This window comes from Ptychodera flava, chromosome 5 (assembly GCF_041260155.1).
Source record: "Ptychodera flava strain L36383 chromosome 5, AS_Pfla_20210202, whole genome shotgun sequence".
NCBI classification, from domain to species: Eukaryota; Metazoa; Hemichordata; class Enteropneusta; family Ptychoderidae; genus Ptychodera; species Ptychodera flava.
Window position 1 is genome coordinate 9,457,336 of NC_091932.1, and position 23,329 is coordinate 9,480,664.

The 23,329-nt window shown below is 39.2% G+C and overlaps 1 protein-coding gene across 1 annotated transcript; it reads right to left on the reverse strand.

The window, feature by feature from the left end:
• Positions 1-5,263: 5,263 nt before the first annotated feature.
• Positions 5,264-7,896, reverse strand: LOC139132955 (uncharacterized). The gene is made up of 2 exons (XM_070699293.1): positions 7,071-7,896; positions 5,264-6,569 (listed from the first exon to the last, which is right to left on the reverse strand). The coding sequence occupies exons 1-2, from the start codon at positions 7,680-7,682 to the stop codon at positions 5,424-5,426; spliced, it is 1,758 nt and encodes a 585-aa protein (XP_070555394.1). The 5' UTR covers positions 7,683-7,896; the 3' UTR covers positions 5,264-5,423.
• Positions 7,897-23,329: the final 15,433 nt, after the last annotated feature.

Sequence of the window (23,329 nt, forward strand, 5' to 3'; positions counted from 1 at the left end):
TTCGCTCGATAATCAGATTTTAACTGGTACACTACAGTGCCCAGTTAATACGCTAATTTGCATTGAGCAAGAAGGTCATCCCCACATTTAGTTCGGAATGACAGTTATGTAATAAAGCCTAACGCTTACGCCGCGATATGGCCGTTTAAGTGTTCGTTTTCTTTCAATTTTCACGTCATGTATCATTTCATTCACACCACAAATTCAGACAATTGTGTACTTCATTATGGCTGGGAATTTCCACCGAAAATGTGAGAGAACCGGAATTTTAGCTGACTTTGTGCGACTCCAACAGTCGCATACACATTTCTGCGATTTACTCCGTTCCGTTTTTGGCAATGTATCGAAACTTCTGGAGAGTGTGAAACTTGGCGCCACGTTGACGGATTAGCCTCATCTTTGCACAGATTGTATTTCGTCAGTGTTTCTACAAAACCTTGTCTCAGAATTCCGACAATGTTCCAAAACCAAAAGATATCATGACAAACGTGGACAAAAGCCGTTAATTTATTCAGAATTCACCACTTCTCACTTTCAAGGCTAATTGTGCAAAAACAAACCTACTATCGATTGCAGTGAACGGTTCACCAATGGCCATCACTCTCTCGTACTTACAGTTTTTTAAGTGAAAAAAACTCCAAAACACTTTTTGAGCAAAACAAACACACGCAAACAGGTTTTGAAATATTCTCACCATTTTTATAATCTTCAATTGTCGAGCTACCCGAACATATACTACATGTCGGTTTAAAGATTCATTTCAATGGTGAAAAATCAGGTTAAAGATCAGTGTTTGCTAATGTGGGTCTCCTTCTTAAATCTATGTTGTGGTAAAGAGGCGGAGAGAGTCGTTGTATGAATTTGTATATCATTATACTCTATCAACAGATAATAAGCGCCGCCGATTATCGTCGAGTTCAGCAGATGAAAGTGATGACGATCTTCCCCTTTCGAAGTTAGTCCGTCGATTGTCTTCGAAGCCACAGCATCTGACATCTACGTCGATGCCAGACGAAGTACTTCCTCAACCATCGTCGCCAACAGTCCTCTCGCCATCGTCTACGCCGTCACCACCTTTGCCGTCACCACACGAAGTACTTCCTCAACCATCGTCGCCAACAGCCCTCTCGTCATCGTCTACGCCGTCACCACCTTTGCCGTTACCAGACGAAGTACTTCCTCAACCATCGTCGCCAACAGTCCTCTCGCCATCGTCTACGCCGTCACCACCTTTGCCGTCACCACACGAAGTACTTCCTCAACCATCGTCGCCAACAGCCCTCTCGTCATCGTCTACGCCGTCACCACCTTTGCCGTTACCAGACGAAGTACTTCGTCAACAATCGTCGCCAAACAGCCCTCTCGTCATCGTCTACGCCGTCACCACCTTTGCCGTCACCACACGAAGTACTTCCTCAACCATCGTCGCCAACAGCCCTCTCGTCATCGTCTACGCCGTCACCACCTTTGCCGTTACCAGACGACGTACTTCCTCAACCATCGTCGCCAACAGCGTCATCGTCTACGCCTCAACTGTCACCTACGCCGATGCCAAGCGACGAATCGTCTCAATTGCTGTCACTACCGCCAACACCACCACCGGCTCCCCCGTCACTTTCTCCTACATCGCAACCATCACCACAAGTTCATGAACAGCCATCAATGCTACCACAACAACCAGCTTGCCAGCCGTTGTCTCCTCCACTCAATCAAACTCGTCAAAGGCATCGTGATTCACTTCCACTGCTATCACCTCTTGACTTTTCATTCGATGGACTTTCCGAATTTCTTCCTCTTGATCAGACAGTATCGTCCCAGTCATCGGATCCTCTTCGTCGTGAACTTGCAAAAATTTCTTCAAATCAACGTATGATACTACAGCTGATGGCATCAATTCTCGACGAGCAACGTCACACCCGTCGGCTCTTACAAACGGCACGTGAAGCGTACGACAATGAGCTGCAATCTTACGATAATGCATCGCCTCCATTTAACACTACAGTCCAGGGATCGTCAACTAACCGTGGGGAACATGTGTCCCGACAAATGTCGATGATTGATGAGCCAATTTTTGCAGCTGTCGACGGTGAGGATGCCATCCTAGGTAGACCCGACAGTGGCGTTGCCATTCCCAAAGAGAAGTACTTGAGGGCACTAGCGCGATCATCGGGGTCCGGACGGAAACTGGTATTAAAGCTCATGGATGTAGTGTTCTCTAAAGAAACGATGATGAAGTCCAACTTAACAGGCGGTCGATTTTGGTCGAAGAACGAATTTGTCGACAAGGAAATGCTGGACCCAAAGATTATTGAGGCACTGACTCTACAAGCACAACTTCAGTTTCCTGGCTATCTAACAAACGAACAACAGAAGGCAGATCTGCGTCGGTCAATGAATGACAAGTGTCGACATGTGAAGTAGAACAGAACACTGAAACCTTTCAGCATAATGAATAACATATGAACATTCTGGTTAGTTTTGTTATAAACTGAGTCTTCAAACAATACTTAGCAAGTAGTCTGAAATTAATTTTACCATTCTTACTTATTGATTGTATTATTTATTTGCTTCATTGTTAATTCAAAGAATGTTGTCGTATTTGAACAATGCAATAAAGTTTTTTTCATTGATATTTGATGCCAACTTATTCACAGTGAGAGACTCACAGTCTGATCTGCGTAGACAAGCCTACACTCCTTGCTTCCATTATCTGTCCGATCCTCCTGTTTTAAAACTTCTCCCGATTACCCCTCCCTCATTTCAACAACCTCGATTTTCATTTGCGATGGCCCCCGCTAGCAGTTTGTTTCAAGGCCGGGGATAGTTGGCCAAGTTGGCTATTGCCACGCCGTGATTTTGATCGACAATTCTGAGATTAACTCTGACACATAATTGACTATCTCGATGGCCGACAGGCACGTCTAATGAAAACGAGCGACATAAATCTCCGAGTCCTCACATAGGTGTTGTAACCTCCACAAATGTAATAATCTCCACAAATGTAATATCAACCACAATTGTAATAAAATCAACCACAAATGTAATAAAATAGTCAACCATTAATGTAACAACCCGCAACCACAAATGTAATAAACAAATTAACCATAAATGTAATAAAACTCACCATAAATGTAATAAACTTGAACTTGCATATGTGATCATTTGTTTATCAATGCCCTGAGTAAATAATAACTTTAATAAGACTAGTGTAATGTTATTGCATACTTTCCTGAAACTATGTTTCCTTTCCGAAACACAGAATAGAATACTTTGAGAACGCTATCAGAAAACGGCGAGGTACTGATCAAACCGTTAGATAATGGAAGTGGAACAGCAGTTCTAGACACTGATAATTACATAATAAGGAAGCGTCAAAATAACCTGTTTACCAGTGATACCACACAAAGTTTATGATAGATGACTCAGAACAAATAACAGAGAAATATAAACCTTATAACAGAAACTTACGACACAAAACATGTCGACGAGAACATATATTTCAAACTAGTAAAAAACAATACGAACACTACCTTGAACACAGTAGAACAAAATTAGACATCCTGGCATCCCTAGTGAAGGAACAAACTTCAAGTGGGACAACATAGGAATACAGATAATCTATCGATTATTCCACACAATTTATCCACTGAAGACGAATTTGAGGCGATTGATTAAGAAAGTACGGCAATTTTCGAAAAAACGGCGTTAAAGGATCGTAGTGTTATACAGTCTTCCCCACTCTGGAGTAGAGACTGCACTGACGTTCAGATTACAGCTGTGTCTAGCCATGGCCAATCAGTTCTGTACACAAAACAGGGAAACGTAAAATACACTTTCAAATATGCAAAACACACTAAACGCAAACAATTAAGAAATGAATAATGTGTGGAGTTGCTTTCCTTATTACATAGATCAATATTTAAGGGCTAATTCCTCAATTGCGACGACAAAATAGATTTATTACATTTATGGTTGACAAGTATTACATTTATGGGTGATTTTTTTATTACATTTATGGTTACCATTTATTACATTTGTGGTTGGTGTTTTTATTACATTTATGGTTGATTTTTGTTACATTTATGGGCGATATTACATTTATGGGTGCATTTTATTACAATTGTGGTTGATATTACATTTGTGGAGATTATTACATTTGTGGAGGTTACAGGTGTGAGGGCAATTGATCTTGTCAGGAAAATATGACCCTTCGTAAAATTGTTGGACTAGTCTTTATTGTCATTGCCAACGTGCTAGAAATATAAAACCATTTGCAGCAATTTCTACAAAAACTAGGACGTTTTATTCAATTTATTAGTCTGCAAAATCTGTCTCCTAAAATATCTCTGTGTAAAAGTTGGCTATTCCACGTGCGTATCAATATAGCCAAGTTAGGTATCCCACGCGTCACGCGTGCCATGCACGCGCGTGGCATTAGCCGAGATGGCTATCCAATGCACGTGGCAATAGTCAACTTTGCTATTGCCACGCATGTGGCAATAAACACTCCGTTAGGCAAAAAAAAATTGTGTGTTTCCGGTAACCCGACCTACCCTAGTTCAAACCCCCCGACCCTAAACTTTTTTTTGGACCTTGAAAACAAATCCCGCGAGATTGGCTGGGAAAAGTTTTAAATCACGCGTGATTTCATGACGTCATTAAACAACAATGGCGACTGCTTGTGCAAGCGTGTTTTCCCTAACATGTGAGAAATGCGATCACGTTCAAGAAAAAATGTAAAAAGTGTGAAAGAGGCTCCCCACCTAACTATCCAAAATGTTTTTGTGTCGAGTTTGTGTATGTAATCTTTTGTGTTGACAATGACGATGCCTCGACCCTTGTCAAAGGGTATTAAAATTTTCCCATTTTCCTTTTTGCAGAGAAAAAAAAATTACCAAAAAAAAATTTCCTACCTACCTACCCTATTTCTGAAGAGCATGTTACAGGAAACACACAATTTTTTTTGGCCTTATTTCAATGTCGAAATTAAATATCAAAGAGGCAAGTTTCATTAATAATTGATGCTGCCAACCTAAAACGAAAGGAAAGTCCTGCGTTCTTTTTTCATAATAAAGGGGAACTAACTATTTACAGTCATAGATATGACATGCCTCTTTCCTCCTAATTTTAGGACTAGGGCCTATAGCATATCGTTGCAAACAGAGTACTCCTGAACACACACCCATGCCACACCATTCTCCCTCCTTCACCAAAAACGGGAAACGAAAAGAAAACCCATTGCATTAATTTAATATCTTGGCAAACGTTTTATTTATTTCGGTCGGAATAACATTACAGAATTGAAATGCATTACTGACAGACATCATTAAGGCAGCCACACCCGACAACTATACATAATGGCAATGTACATTACATACCAATAGCTTGTCAAAGTTGTGATTGTTTCAGTTAACTACATGTAACTAGCGTGTCGGATGGTACAATCTGTTGTGCCGAGACTTCTCTGTGACCGATGTAAAAGTGAATGACTTGCAGTGCTGACAGCATCCTAGTCTAAGCTCGCCGTACTTTGGCATATGTTCGTTGTAAGCCGTTGGTCGGGGAAATTCGACAGCTTCTAAAAACGTTGCAAAATGCCCCTCGTGTGTTCGACTGGGTATCGGCGCTGGGATACCGTCTCCCTGGATCAGCTCCATTGCTTCCGTTGCTTCTATTGGATGTGATGTGCAGTGTTCACAAAAATCGTCTTTGCACTTTGCAAGTATAACGGTTCCGATCCGCTTGTCAATGTGCCGAAACATAAATTGTAATTCCTCGAAGATATCCTGATTTTCTGTTTGTCGTATCTCTTTAGCCCCAGCTTGCTGCACAAGGCGATGAACTCTCTGATAATCGGTAAACAGTCTATAAACTTCGCCATCACATTCCTCAGAGGTGGAAAGCACTGGGAACCCGTTGTGTTTCACGTTGTTCCAGTAGGAGTTAAGTGCTGTCATGGCATCATTGAAGACTTGAGCCTCCTTTGAGCGTCTCTCTTCTGCGTTCAAAGTGTTCCTCTGGGCAAATGGCGACTGTGACTCGCCAGGCATCTTGTCACTTAGAATGACTCCTGCTAGTTTCTTTGCTAAAGTTGCCCAGCCACGTTCAATCATGTTGTAGGCGCTGTAGCCTGGACAAAAGCTTGTGAGAATGAGCGCGTCCAGGCTAAGATTGCGCCAAAGTCTCGCATAGTAAAACATGTTGGTTATAAAATTGACGTTAAAGTCCGATCCGCCGTCGAGCACTGCGGTAACGATAGGTGAGGGTGACTGATGATGTAACAACGATATATCTGTTATATGGGCGATTACGTTGACTGGGCGAAATGACTCGACTCGGTTAATGACGCGAATAGGACCACTCTTCGGAAAACCGATGTGACGACGTCCAAGATCGTCGGTGGTGAAATTTGGTTGGTCAATCTGTGGCGTCAGCACCATATAGCCAGCCGGTGTGATGAGGTAGCCCGGATTCGGAAAGTCATGGTCCTCGAAATCGGGAGCATCATTATTGGGATAAAATCTGCCCTGTTGATGATACCTGCTCACTGCTGGAACCCCAACTTTCACCTGGGACACACATACGCAGAGAAAAAAGAAAGAAACACGTGTCATGTCAATGACCTACAAATATTGTATTTCTGATAACTCGACCATCTCCAAGTTTACTGTGACTGTGCCGAACCTAAAATATTTAGAGCCCAATAAACTCTTGAGATTTACAGCAGAAGTGAAATAACATTGCAAGATAGAAAGCGAGATGCATACGATGGCGTCAATATTTGGCTACCTTATCAATATATGGATGCCTTCACAAAACGCAATAAAATTGCCATATACAATCTCAACAATACAGTGTTTTCTGATGTTCCTATCCATTTCGCATAGCATGTTATTATAACACATTTCAATTTCATTATAGAAAGCAATTATAACTTGGTGACGAATGGCAAGACTTTTACTTTGTAACAGTGTCGGCTATTATAGTGAAAATGAACGTATTGTTCTTTGTCCAGGGTTGTTTGAAAGCAGCACATACCCACCGCACACGCTGCGTAAACTTTTACGTACCTTATTCATATTATCACAGGAAATTACTGTCGTTGAATCCTTGAATTTTGAACAAAATTCCATGATGTATTTCACCTGACAAAAATAGTAGTGAGCATTTACATCTTCTTTCCGGCGGTTGTTGGTGGCAGTCGGTATTCTTGCATCTATGGCACCAGTATACAGTGACGCCGCATTCACACCTTTGTGGGGGGCTACCATCCATCGCCCGATAGTTGAAATGCTGACAGAGTTTTTACGGAACGCTGGATCACTCTGTAAAAGCATTTCGCGGATCTGTCTACGACTTACACCACAATTACCGGTGGTTTCTCGACGCCGACGATGGGCCTGAAAGCCATTTTCTTGGACGTAGTTGGAGGCTGTTGACACCGCGTCCGGGAACTTGTCATCGATGCGGGGACGACCAGCGCCAGGCCTAGCACCACCTCGCTTGGAAGACTTCTCTTGAGAAGGATGGCCATGAATTGGAGTATATCTACTCCGAAACAGCCAGCCAAGCTGACCTGGTCGCGCCACACGTTCAGGGCCCTGAGAAGGGCCGGCAGAACTTGCACTTTCTGAACGGTGTGCGCGACCACCATACTTGAATATCCAGGATAGTTGAGACATGGTGCTTCAGACAGATAGTTATCATGTGGAGATTGGGAACGCTATATGAAATGAAAGTGGTCTATTTCTCGTTTAACTTTGCCAACATTTAACATAACAATAAACGTAACAAGTAGCGTGTCCAATGGCAACTGGAATATTAATTAAACGTTTAGGGGAAACTAGTGTATCAAGACAAGAAGATCACATGTTGTCTGCCTTGTCGCTATGGCGTTACCCTATTAGCTGAGAACAGGGCTATTGTTCCTGAAAGAGTTTGCTGTTTCGTGTCACTTCCATGTATATCACGAGTTTAAAATGCATTGTCAAGTTGAAGTTGAACGTTGTTTTTATCGATGATTACGCGTGTCCTGAAAATAAGCCCTTTTATCATTTAGTTTTCCGACAAATGTGTTTCCACAGGTTCTAGAGTTGTATTTTCTGTATCGATTCCATTTTACAACACCAACGAAGAAAGCGAAATAAATAAAACAATTTAAAAAATTAAACCATGAAGTGCAGTGGGCTATACGTACCGCTGAGCTGCGTCGCTTGGCCCATAGACAGCCCCCCTCCACTGTCTATGCTTGGCCAAATGTCGACATTTTATGGCAAGCAGTGCAGAAATGATCTGAGAAATTTTACTTTACAGTTTGCAGTAGTCCACAGACACATTCATTCAAAATCATCAAAATGCAGAGCGATTTTTATCTAAAGAAGCTATATCGTTACCAATGCGTGCAGAGCCGTAAACTACGTCAATATGTCGGTCAATTTATATTTATTTTTTTATTATTTCACAGTGATCGCGCTAACTGGATTCGAATAACTCTATCACTCTGTAAAAAGCTACAATACTAACAACTCTTGACATAATGTTGGTGTCGTTTGATAAACGCATAAATATTTCCAGTTTATTATTCTGTGCATACACCCATTTTTCTGTTTGCTCAAAGTTCAAAGAATACCTACCATGTTCTGTAATCTTGAATGCAAAGCTTCAGATTTCAAACAATTATATCAGCAGCATATTTTATTGAACTGAGCTTTATAGCAGAATGTTTTATTTATTGAACGTGTTCATGAAGTTTATCAATATAAACATGTGATCGTAGACTTGCTCCAAGTCTGTGGGCATATAAATATCAACTTCGCATGCCGGTTTGCATGTCTGGTTAGTGGTAGGCTGTTTACGTAGATCGTAGGGTGAACCCTTTTGCTCAATGTGCTGCTAGCTGTTCACTCAATGACTGACACATCGCAGTCCATCGATATTGCGGAAAGTATGAACATCGCCTTGGAAAAGAAGGTGCATCATATGCGCTAAATAAGTGATAGAAAGGCAAAAACATTTCACAAGCAAATCGTATTTCATTTAAATTTACGTTTGGCGATCGAGATCGTGTAAATCTTCTGATCAAGTTGCACTCGAGTATAAAAGTCACAGAGGTCACGGGGACGGGTCACGAGACATCAAGCAAACTGCAGCAGACGATACACGAAAACCATACCTCCAAGCACAAATGAAGAAATTAATCAAAGGAATTCATTCTTTATGCCCTTGAAAAGACGATTTTACTTCTCATTTTTACTTCTAACTCAGTGACCAGACCCTATGTGAATTTCATCTCAAAGTACGACCATGTTTACGTGTTTTCGACGTTATATCAGCACAGCCAAGACCTGCCAAAATATGCGAGCTCAGTTTATTTCGAAAGTGTCCAATTATCAGTCGATGAATCTTTTGAGTTGAATTATTATTTCAAAACTATCTGTATTTGCTAAAATTTGTCGGCGCAAATGACAATTACAACACAATCTAATAATCGAGATGTAACTGGTCGAGGAAATCGCATAGCGTACACTCTGTCTATTACCGCTGTGCTCCACCAGGCCATAGCATCACGACGAACGCCATATGTCAACCCCGTATTCAGAAAGTTAGGTTTTTTTCAAACTACACGGAAATACGTCGGTGGTAGTTTGCTGGTATTTTCACTGCCTTCTTTATCAAGTACAGGGGCATTAATGCTGCTATCAAATGCGGATGAAAATTAGACGACAAACTGTCCCCCAAGGCAATGTCGATACTTGCTATCACGGAATGGTCCCACTCTGCCGATGTGCGACCCGAGTTTTACTTCCCGATCTCGCACAAATCGAGCAAATTTTGGGTGTCGTAACTTGAACCACGGTTTCTCTATGAGGGACCGTGCTTGAACTTTACATATAATATTACAGTCGTGAACTAATGTTTTGTGATAGGGTGTTCTGAATTGCACCTTTTTTTTCTCTAGGTATTTTGGCCTTCAGTTTGCAATACCTTACAGGCGGAATTCGGAAGTGAACATACGCAACAGTTACAACTCACTCTGTTTATATGACCAAGATGTACGCTCGCTCGCTCTCTCTTCTCTCTCTCTCTCTCTCTCTCTCTCTCTCTCTCTCTCTCTCTCTCTCTCTCTCTCTCATACTGCAACTGTGTTTAGTCATAGACAGTAGAGGCCCCCCCCCTCTACTATCTATGGTTTAGTACAGCCGTTCAGGCCATTTACCGCTGTGCCCGCGGTATTACCGCGATCGTTAGTGTAATAGAGGTGTTAATGTTTCACCTCCAGTCCGCGGTAATGAGTCTTCATGAATATTCACGGTCTCTGGGCGGCGGTAATCCTGGCGGTAAGCGAAGTAGAGGTATACCGCGGGAGGTATCCGGCGGTACCGCCTATTTGAAAATGACCTCTTCCCTTACCGCAAACGAAAGTGTAGAAACAAAATTTCAAAATGGCGTGCGTTTAAACATGTGCTGATAAAAAATGATTATTTCACGAGAATGCAAATGCAATCATTTACTAACCCTACACTTGCGAAAGTAGCCGACTAAACTACTCCTTGCCAAACCTTCCTTACTGGCCAAGATTGTGAGTGCGTCCACTGGCCGCGAGTTCACAACTAGCTTACATCTCTAAATGCCATTACATTCGTTTATACTGACAGTTGCAATGTCAACAGCTGTCGCGAGCGCAATGTCACTGTCCCTCGTTCACTGCCTGTTTGACTGTAGACCGTGTTGTGCGACTGTTGTTTTCTAAACAACTTGAATGGAATTACCATAGGATAACATTACAAGATTACACATACTCATCCTGTATTTAGACACACAAAATATCATTTCCCAAAAGGCCCTTCAACTATTGATGTTGGCAACATCGCATCGTAAGAGGAGCTGTTGCCATTTTATTTATTTTGTAGTTTGAGATTACTCCCAAAATGATTACGTTTCTACACCTTTATTGACGTGTATCTCTACAATGTAACAGCTGACATTTTACATTCAACCTCACTAGAATTCAGCAATATGGGCATGAATTGATGATAAAGTATCTTAATTTATCTTATCCTCTCATATCGAATCCTATCGAATCTTTTCATATCATATCATTTCATATCACGCCATGTCATTTCCTGCCATGTATCGAATCATGTGGTAATGTAAAACAACATATCATATGACTTCAAAAGATGATACACAATTGTTGCTCATCTTTATTTTCTTAGATTAGCACATTATGCGCGATCGATTCATTCGAGCTTCTTTCTCAAATTACACCAAGTCGACCATTAATTTACACAAAAAATGGCCATCACTGATAACCCTGTTTATAAGTTTAGTTAATCGAAACATTTTGGATTTTAAACCCTACAAATCTGAAAAGGTATAAAACATCAAAAAATAAACTTGCTTGCCTAAGAACATCGGATTAGGTGGAAAATAGACCATAATATACGGTTTTAGGGGGAAAGAGTATTCTTAATTGGAAATGAGCTATAATACAATCACAAGCTACGGAGCGACAAAATATTTCATGGGTTAGGAGCCTCGCGGGCATTGACTGAATATTTTAACCTTACCTCCACTTCCATCCAACTTACTAATCTTTACTTCTTTTTTCTTTCTGCTATTCTATCACTGTCATTTCCGAAGTTCATGCAGTTGGTGATTGTCAACTTCTAAACGAAAAAAGGAAAGAAAAATTTATGCCCTATCCTACGCTAAGTGATAGCAGTCTGTCATGGATTCCTATCTTGTTACTGCTAAATAACAACATCTTTATTTTGCACACTTGAGTGTGTTTTCACAGTCTTTTCCTATTTTATTGAGTTTTGTGTTGAAGAGTTAGTTCAAATATGAGTCCATTGGGAATTTTCTATGATACTTGAATGCGTTTATACGACTTTCCTGTGTGAGATGTCTCTGCTTCGTAGTTGTGTCAGGTCCTGTCACGGTTCCTTCCCTGTCGGCCTGTGAAGCATGAAAAGATATTATCTGTGTTTGTTGACACTAGCGTTTACAATAATACAGAAGAAGTGCTACACGCTATTACGATAAGAAAGGGAATAAACGTGAAAATTATGTCCAGCCTTTAGCTTTGAGAGTCCACTTTTTAAGAATTTGAACACCATTATCTCTCAACAGCTGATCACATGATGGCAGTAATGTGAAACAGTTCTACACAGAATATGGGTCTATTCTTCACCCGCCCTTCATTGAGGGTTTCTCGTGTAGTTCCTTAAGGTAGCTACATACCTTTTAGACACTTTCAGATTTTTATTTTTTTCTCAATTGAACACGTCCCAAACCCCAATAAAGTATACATTTTCTGAAAGCCCTGATATAGAGCTATCCGACCAAGCACAGTACATGGTCATTATTTGCATAAGAGTCACGTGACAAGCGTTTTGCTGAACCTTCCAAAAACCGGTTTTTCCCGCCTTACGCAAATACGCTGCAAGATTTCCGATTGGAATTTCTTCATTGACAAGCCTTGACAATATCCTTCAAAACCGTGTCTGGGATTTTCTTTATATGCCTTTGTTTTTTTTTAATGCGCTCTTAAAGGTGTTAGATGAAGGTGCTTTTCAAGGAATTTTAATTATCGGGCCATATAATTTGAATGGAGCCTCCGGGAAAAAATCGCAGACACGGTTTTGAAGGATATTGTCAAGGCTTGTCAATGAAGAAATTCCAACCGGAAATCTTGCAGCGTGTTTGCATAAGGCGGGAAAAACCGGTTTTTGGAAGGTTCAGCAAAACGCTTGTCACGTGACTCTTATGCAAATAATGACCGTGTACTGTGCTTGGTCGGATAGCTCTATATCAGGGCTTTCAGAAAATGTATACTTTATTGGGGTTTGGGACGTGTTCAATTGAGAAAAAATAAAAATAAGTGTCTAAAAGGTATATAGCTACCTTAAAAGTCATGCACGGTAATGCCGGCATAGCGGACTTTATAGTCTATAAATGACTTCTTGGAATTCATAAAACTCACAGACCGCAATATATACAGAATACTTCATTATGCAAATAAATTCATGACCTCAGTCTGGACGATGACGTCAACAATACATTACAATGATGGTAGTTAAATGAGAGGATTTGCACTGGACGGCATGTCACATGATTTCGTATTAAAGTATACTGTGGGACACTCATCCGTTATTATTCACTGTGCATCAGTTTGTTTCGATCTTTCGCTGGTAGCGATTTGTCAACAAGGCTTTACTTGAAAGCTGTTGAGTTTGATAATTGACGTTATTGATAATTAAGCAGAAACATTTTTATGTGGTTTGCATATCTAAGACACCCTTATTGTCGAATACTATTGTGAAGGAGATGCTATGATAATTCCAGGTAAATCTGTCCCATCAGAACGCGTCTGCTCTTTCGTATGACGGACTTACTATCCGACAAAAAGATGATGAAGTTCATTGACAATGAAACTTACTTAGCTCCTATAGAAAATTCCGAAATGCGTAAATCACACATCGTTACTCCCCACAGGAGCGTGCGTGCTTTTATCAACTGACTTTCCTGTCAAGGATTTAAGACATATTTCCTTAAATTGGAAAATTCAAACAACGCCTTGACTTTAAGATTGAAAACCTATTGTACACCGATACAATGCTCCAGCCATTGTGTGACTGTTGTTTGACAGGCCATTGGCGATAATAGAACGCAGGCATAGAGCAATTTGCCCTCCAGTGGCAGTACCCGTCGGACTTCAGAGTGCTGAGTCCCGTACTGCGACTGCCTGATTGGTAGTTGACATCTTTGTCATTTGATTTAGTTCCACACTAGACTTGGTACAAGAATGTAAATAAAAAAATCACCAATGAATACAATGTGGTAGAATAATAGCAAATATATTTCGTGAGTGTAATGTAGTAAAGTTATCGCGAAAGTAAAGAAATCATACCCAACGTGTTCACCCACAGGCGCCCGTGCACAGGGTGGGCTGCTAGATAGACCGATTTTCTGCTCGATCTTTCGATCCCGTACTCGATCTGTCCACCATTGCAACCTAAATACTAAGATGTAAAACAGAATCACTCAATCTACACACGATTCAGATTTAAAACTAACCGTGCGCTCACACAAAACATTCAAAACTACACTACCATATACCTTTTTGGATCAGAAATTTAACCATCTTCTAGAAAATCACGCCGATGAACGTGTTAATGTTACCGCCAGTGATAACCTGCCCAGCGATATTCTGCAGCCAGCACTAAACATCCCACAAGCTGGAATCATGTAGCAGGGGCGTAGGAAGCACTTCACGGTTGGGGGGGGGGGGCAAGGTAATCTACATTCTTGTGATGAATGAATTACGATCTAAAATTTGCATATATGAATAAATTAAAATATTAAATCATATACAAATAAATTAAAATAATTAAAACAGGCCAAATTCAATCTAAATAGTAAAAATGTAATGAAAGCACCACTACTTTCACATACGGCAATTTCTCAATATTTGTGTTTTTATGTATTAGGCCGTGTAAAGAAAATACTTTGTTTGCTGTCCTTTGATTTTTGAAAAACCTACAAGCCAGCAATAAAACAAACAAACACACAACATAGATCAATCGCATAAACTCTAACTTTCCCATCGGTTTATGGGTCACAAGTATGAAAAATCATCTGTTACATTTACAATACAGTGTTTCTTGTGCTCTTCATTAAGCACGTTGAAAGCAATGCTTGGAAACACAGGTTATACTTGTATAAGTACAACAAGCATACTTAGAGTTAGGTGACTGTGAGTCTGAACAAAAATTCCATAATAAACAATGGCAATAAACACTATACCAGTACATAGGCCTAGTGTACCACATGTACACTGTGGTAGTAATCAACTGGTTGTGTTACGCAGATCTATAGTTTGTCTCTGACGGAGGTTTATGCACTAGGTAGTCATAGGCAAGAGTAAAACTATTAAAATAACAAGATCTCAACATGAATAAAAGCATATTTGTGACAAATGTAAAAGATGCAAATTACGTATTACGACGATTTTTACGAAGTTTTGAAGAAAACAAAATATATTTGAATCAACATCTAATGAAGGAACATAAGAACTTCACCGTTTACGCAATGGCTTCAATTTTGCAACGTGTCTAAGTGACATTTGTATATTAATTATGACATGTACATTTAAGATCGAGATCTGTATTGATGTTTACGATTGGACGTATATTTCCATCTTTAATTCATATCTATCATATGATCCAAACCAAGCCTTAAACATAACGTTTAAAATCCCATTCTAAAATAATACGGGAAAGGGAATACAAAGGAGTAGAGAGAAAAATACAACAGACAGGGCAGGGGACAGACAATTGGAGAAGCGTATCTTGGGCGATGGCAGCTGTCAAGCTTGTCTACCGAGAAATAAAGTCTATGTAGTACCAACGAACTCTGAACATCTCGTGTAGTCAATCGAAGATTACCAGCACCTCTCAGCAAGCTGAGACGAGTCCATGAGTAAAAGCAGGCCAAGATGAGGTAATGAGATAATAGGAGAAAAACGAGTAGTAACAGTTGTTTTGACAACTGTACACTATGTATTTCAACATGTTGGGGTAAGCTTAGAACAAAAAGGTGTTCTTGCAAAACCTGAAAATTCCAAATATAAAACTGCAAAAGTTACTGAGTATAACAAAGTATGTAGTTGTCACTCAGAAAACAAATGCTAAACATCTTGGTAAAAGGTGAAACTACTATCCCTTCCATAAAATTACAATTTTTACAGTAAGAAGAGTGGGTAGCTGAACAAATCATAACAGCCTCGAGTACAAATCCTCCTTTTTAAGTGTCAAATAAATACTAGTCCTGATCACTGTTTCTGTTGAGTTAAATGCTCCATTAGCTGTAACTTTAAAGGCTATTTATTCTGAATTTTGTGTATCAACTATTTTTTAGCCGAATTCCAATAGCGCTGATCGCGATGTCAGGTTTGTTACTAAATATAGCTGCACGCGCGACTTCAGACACCGCTGCCTGAAATTCGGACAATTTTTTTCATGCGCGGTCGTTGTTGCAGCTCAGTTGTAGTCTGAGCCATAAATTCATAGGAATTAGTGTGAGTTTTTGTATTCATTATAACACTAGCAGGTTTTGATATCATCGTTCTTGCCGAAAATGCGGTCTAATAGTTATTTTTGCATATTAATGACAGAAAACTGACGCTATTGCATACTAAAATGCTAAATATTCTGCTTGTAAAGACAGCAATGCCGAATGGCCATTGCTATTTTGAAAACTGAATTCTAATCCGGACTTGTAAAATGTCCAAATCGTTTTTCAGCAGAAAAAAATGTTCAAAGTAAGGGCAACTTCCACCGCATACGAACTCTTTGGAGCATTCAACATCGAACATTTCACCGGCGGTACCGGTACCTGCTTGCCACGTTTCAGATCCAACATCGTGATCAATCGCGGATCGTGGAAAAGCTGATGGAAATTCCGTTCCGTTCCTTATTCGAAGCTAAACCAGTCAAGAATTGCTTTCGATCCGTCCTGTATGGAGGCCAAAAGATTTTACGCCCTTCCGCCGATTTGAAAACTTTGAGGGAGAAATCAACTTGTGAAACGGTCGATTGATCTTCACTTACGGTACACTGCAGTTCCGCTACAACAGGAGGTGCACATGTACACTTTACGTACAGCGGTTGATGTAGCCCTTTTAGGTAATCTGATTTGTATGGAAACGATCGTACGACATTTGCGTTTTTGCGACATTGAAGTAAATTACTGCGACATCGCGAACAAAGGAAGGGCACACCCCGCCGTATTTTCGATTATACGATCTGTGTTTGTTTTTCAGATTTCGTCCCAAAAACCTACCCGCACGCGGACGGCAAACAAAGAATTTATTTTACCGCGCCTTAAATCCAGTTGTTTGTTTAACTCCCTACAGAGCACTCAGCAATAGTTGGGACAGCTAGCCGTAGTCAATGTGTATTTGTAAAAGTTGGGGGGGGGGGCAAAAGTATACCTTTGCCCCCTCCCCCCACTTCAGCATTGGGGGGGGGGGGGCGGCCGCCCCCCTGCCCCCTGCCCACCCCACCCCCCCCACCCCACCCCGGTTCCTACGCCTATGCTGTAGTCATCATTGCACCGGCAGACTCTGTTGAGATGGGTAACCAGAAAAACTTTCTTCACTGGATATCTGCCGCAAGTATTCCTATTTATTGTCTTTTTCGAGTTCAATCGTCAATCAAATTATCAGAAACACATAAAAAAATTAAATGTTAAATGTAAATGAGAAAATTTCAGTTGATGCGGAGACATGACTTCTACCTACGATGTCTTTACCGTAAGTCGTTCGCTTACATGCCCGGTCGTGGCGCTCATACGATGACGATGTGTATCCACGCATGTCTATCTGATAGCTGGCAGCCCGGGGTTGACGGCCCCCGAAGATAAAAGCACAGCTCTTCCGTAATCTTTTTCTTTTGAAAAAGATAAATTTATTTCAACACAGTAACAAATAAAACAAATCTACATAACTGTGAATGCATTAAAATTACAATGCGTCTTGTCTGAAAAAAAAATTAGCTGTTAATTAGTAAACAAAGATCATCATATGAATGGATGCTCTTCCGTGATCTTGAGAAGATGCATGGATAATAGAGCGCCACCACCGAGCATATAATCCCTTGAATATACGATAGAGGCATCCAAAATGAACCGGATAGCTGTGTCACAAAATTGACAGAGGGTGTTTGATAGAGCCAAATTTGAATGAATTTTACAAATCCTTATACGATTACACGTGGAAACTAACATATTTGTATTTCTGAACCCTACTCCAATTGAGATATTTGAGTAATCCCCGCCTTCTGAAGGAAAGTACCCCTGAAAAAAGAAAATGATGGATTTTTAATTGAAATAAAGAGATTACTGCTCAACGTAAATCAATCCTACTAGAATTGTTGCAATGCGACGGTCAAAGTTGTAGAGGTGGCATATACATCTCTTGTATGATTTATATTTCTGTTTTATACCCAACTACATTCTGAAATATCCAGCATTTCACTAGTCAGCAGAGTCTTTACAGAGATTAAACCATAATCTTTCTACACAAAGACCAAATCAGTATGAATATGTACTGGTATATTCAAATGAATTGAATATTTTGAATGTTTTCATTAAGACAAAAAGGTCGACTGCAAATATTCATAAATGGCCGTGTTTAAGCCGGACACTGAATGGTTGGTTCAATAACGGTCCGGAACCGTGATTAAATATGCTTTTTCTACATATAGATAGTACACATTTCTCCAAACAAAAAGCCTCTGTTGAGGATATAGGCCCACATCTTTGAGCTGAAGAAGTATCGCTAGTCATGATAAACTTTACATATTTCCATATCAATTGTATGAAATTAACGACACTTAACGACAGCAACGAAAGTTCTTTATCATTGGCTGTTGTTTATTAAAAGATTCGTTTAAAATAAACACTCACATACACGACGCAAACGAAAACGTATACAGTATCTGGTAATTCTTCAAAATAAGATCTAATTTACATAATATTGACCGTATCTACCAGGTGCTTGCAGTATTGCTTTGATAGTTGATCGAAGGCCGATGGCAAAGACTGTACTACTAAATTGACTATTGTCAGAACTTCAAGGCTGTACTCATAGGACTGTATTGCGCCTGTCAGTACACTAATGACAGTCAAGAACTTTTGTTGTGTAAATCATCTGTCAATGACTTCTGTGGCGTCTCTTTTTCTTTGCCTATAATCGCTAGCAATCAAGATCATTCTATTGGGTTGGCGTCTGACAGATGACATTGTACTCAAACTTTGTTAGTAGTCGAAGCGATGATACTATATCGACTGATCTTGGCCAAGTCATGGTCACTCCACAAAACCGTGGTCTAGCTTAGGGAACGAGCACAATTAACGGCAGGGGGCTGGAAGAGAAAATATGTGGTGCATATATTTTTTACAGCCCCCCCCCCTTAACACCAGCAAAAATTTTAGTGGCCCCCATCACCAGCAACAAAATTTTTGTAGCCCCCCTCCCAAAAAAAGAAAGATTACAAAGGTACAAACTTGTACATATATATATAATCGTTATAACTTTTAATATATGCTTTAGTGAAAACAACATTCTTGCATTCTTGAAATATATAATAAACAAATAAATATATAAATGATAAACAAACAAAATAACATATGTTCAAGCTTTACTACTTGTAACACCTACAGCTACTTTTCAGTATTGTGTTGTGCTATTTTAATCTCAAAGAATGATGAAATTACCACAATCTACAAGTTCATTCAGTGCTGTTATAATTGATATAGTTGAATCATTGATTTATTGGGTATCTGGCCTGAAAGGGTTAAATTTAAATTTCTTTTTCAACTCCTTAAAACATACCCAGTGTTCAGCTTGTTATTACAATGTGTGCAAATTGCTCTGTTATGATTGAAATATTGTGACTTTTAATCTAGACTATCAAGAACATGTATAGTATGCTGTCACTATGCTGAACACTAGACAATGCCACATATTTTAGGGAGTTGAACAATAACTGTCAATTTATACCGAGACGAAATACCAGGGAAATTAAGAAATTTAGCTACTGTACCTTTAACCAGCCTTATATAAGAATGTTCAGTTATTATGCTGTGTGTTGTGTGTTTAGTTTGAATACCCTGAAAACAAAAGACATTTGGAGGACATTTTTGACAGATTCCTGCACAACCCTAAAGATAAGTGTTTTATGAGCAAAATTCCATGTAACTTTCCCCCTTCAGTTTAATATAGTTTTAAATTAACCCTTTACTCAAAAGTCATCCGAACAAATGGTCACACAGGGTCATGTACATATTACCCATGGTATATAGAATGAATGCATTGTCTTTTTAATTTCCAAAGTATGATACAGCAAAGAGTAAGAATTTTAGGTCAATTTTGTCACTGAGAAGACTGAACTGAACTGCATAATTATTTTTGAGTCTGTTTGCTGGTATGCATGTTTAGCATTTCATATACCTGTATGCCTATGCTTTACTTCAACTGAGTATCTGTATGATGTTTTCAGATGTTTGGGAAAAATGTATAACATGACCATTATGATTTCAATGCACTTTCCACAACCCAGTGTCTACCCAAGATATTCAATGTTACTCCACTGTAATGACAGTCTGCCATTGGAATAGTCCTTCATGGGCTAACTATAAAAGACCCATTAATGCCATTTTTTTCTCCTTTTTTTCAGTACTTTTTTCTTGTGTGTCCACTACGTATTCTAGTTCTTCCTATAGCATGATGAAATAACCAGTTTCAACCTAGCCTCTGTATCATTACCAACCATTATTATTGTTGACAAATGAAGTCAATTTTCAATAATAATATTGCTCATTTTGCACATAACAACTGCATTGTGAGGTTTAAGACTTGGTATTTCATCATGCTACAAGAAGTTTAACAAGGAACTCCAGCTTCAACAAGGAACAAAAATGCTGAAAAATATTCTCTGTCTGTTATGGTGTAAAAAATTTTGGTGGCCCACCCCTTACCTTCCCTGGAATTTTCATGGCCCAACCCAAGAGAACTCGTTTTTTTTTCGTGGCCCCCTCCATTTTCTCTTCCGCCCCCTGCCGTTAATTGTGCTCGGTCCCTTAGTACATGCACTGTTGTGCATTGTGTATACTTTTATTTTGGTGATTAGGGCGTGTATCACTCCACTCAACGACGGAACGGTTCTGCCTGTGAGCGCCACCAGTGGTAGAAAAAGCAATGTCTAAAGAGTCCCTTAAATTTCATAAATGTACATCAATAGATGTATTTTTCTATGTCGGCTCTTTTGCCTGCAGCAATAATAGATGCCAATTCACAGTAGATTGCAGAATGACTCTTCTACGCAGAAAATCTAGACATTGTTACCTTAACAAATTTGATCTTGCATGCCAAAATCTTTCAAAGTTTAGTGACTATGTCAAATTTCGCCGCGTTTCATAATCTAATTGTTTGTGATTCTCTTTCAGAACAATCAAGGTGAATGCCCTTTCTTTTGAGAATGTTGAATAGAGAGTTTGAGAGAAAATTAAAATGATTTATTGGAAAGGCATCAGGAGCCCACTTTATAAGGGAAAATATTTGTCAATTGAACACTTGCCAGTAGTACTTTTCAAGATCTGGTGCTGAGCAAACAGACCAAAGAGGCAAAATACACATGAAAATACTGAAACAGGTTTTTTCATGCACAAAATCTCAATGCCAATTATTTTGTGTGAAAGGTTTCTTTATTTTTTTGAAAATGTCATGAACACATTTCTTATTCTGAGATGTGATGTTATTGCCTAGTATTTACAGATTTTCATGTCTTGGAAATTCAATCTCTGCTAATTTAATACTTATTTTTTTATACTATCCACAATGTTTTTGACTTTTCAAATACCTCTTCATAAATTAAAAAGATTTACAAGTCTAGGTTAATGGCAGTTGTACAAAACCTTCATGCATATGTTCAACCTAATATTCTACTGAATTTCACTACAATGAACTGTTGAGATGAAAGTAAACATACTATGCTATCTCTAATTTTTGCTTGCTGTGGGCAAATGCATTATCACTGAAAACGTATCCATCAGAACAGATAGGAGTGCATTGTTCAGATTTCTTGTCGAACAACATCAATAGCATTCACAATGCCGGGGGTTCATTTGATGTTTGAGAGTGGATGAAATGAAAGAAAATCATGCTACATATGACATAATATACAACTCAGATAGACAAGACAGCCAGTTAAGAAGTCTGGGTACTGGAGAAGTATGGGAAGGAATGCATACAGAATAAAATTTACAATTCTATAATGTGGGAATCACTTTCACAAGTAAAAGAATACAGTATAATTCTTGTTCAAATTCTGAAGTATGTTGTCATGGATACTCGTTTTCCACCAATGAAAAAAGTTTTCAACTTGGATTCACTCACAGAGTTGTAGAAAAAGTAAGGACAGAATTACATTAAAATTTTGACAGACTCATTTCAAACGTGAGAAAAAATATACAATTATGCTCACAGCAGTTTGATGTAGAGTGGGTGTTCTCTCTCTGAGAAAATCATGGCCGAAAGTCTTACACAGTGCAACCATTTCATTAGTTGTATAAGAGTGTTTTACATGTAATTTTTGGCATTGTTGGATCAGCAACTACAAGTTAGGCTGCTTCATAAACTGGTGTATGTGGTAAATGAATGATTACCAATGAATGGCGTGCTTTAACCTTGTTAACAAAACCTTAGCTACCCTTCACACAGCTTCCAAGATCATTTTGCAACGCCTTTGATTAAATGGCATTCTTTTTTGTCATCTTTTTCACATATCCCATTTAAATGTTTGCAGTAAGTAATGGAGACATTGCAATTATGTACACAGAGGGTCAAAATCAAGGTCAGCGAGAGCAATGGTGTTTTTTGATCATTTCTTATTTGAAGGCAAAGCACTTAGCTTTGTTATCATGCTAATTTACAATTTCCCTGTGAGTCTACAAGAAGTATAGTTTGCAGAGATGTATTGTGGTATGATCACTTGTTTTCACACAAATCAATAGCCTGTAGCTAACTTTACAAGAGTGCCATCAATACTGACCCTTACGGGGAGGGGTCAATGGGACTGTGTTCAAGATCATACGGGACTCATACGACCGATGTAAACATTGTATCCAAGGTAAGTTGGCAATTGGTGAAAATTATAACATGTTTGCCATAATGTACATCGTTAAATTAAAATGTTGTACAGCTATGATGATTTGATGCATCTAGATATTGTACATGAAATACATTGCTTGTAAAACAAGAAAGTTACACAGGTGCAGTTCTGATGGCCCTTCCCTTTAAAACATTCAACTTCTTTGAAAACACTAATGATTTTATTGACTTTGGACGATAGATGCACAATCAAAATATCAAATGTTGGCAATTGGTACCCTATTAGCAAAACTCAAAGATGTTATAACAGATTAAAATCTTTAACCTGTTCACCACTAACAGTCTACAAATGATTTTAGCCAAAACCCATTTTATCAATGGTAACTATGGACTTGAGTACAGGTAATCCGGCTTGAACAGGTTAAGGTCTACTGATGGGAAGTGCCTGTGAAAAACATACTATTCCCATTTCTGGCAGAACCTTGAGTTCAGGGTAAATTAGAATTTCTTGATATTTGTCATCCTTCAGAATGTGTTCACTTGAAACTTTGTGAACTACATGATTCATCAGAAGATATTTCCTGCTTACAATGGTTGTTGTTGAGGAGATGCTGTGGTATGCTTGATATGATTCCAGTCTTGTAATGGTAC

Bases quoted from the DNA above. Each gene is read 5' to 3' on its own strand.
- LOC139132955 (XM_070699293.1), bottom strand. From the start codon at position 7,682: ATGTCTCAACTATCCTGGATATTCAAGTATGGTGGTCGCGCACACCGT. The intron at 6,570-7,070 runs GTACGTAAAAGT...TGTGTGTCCCAG, and splicing joins CCTGTGATAATATGAATAAG to GTGAAAGTTGGGGTTCCAGC.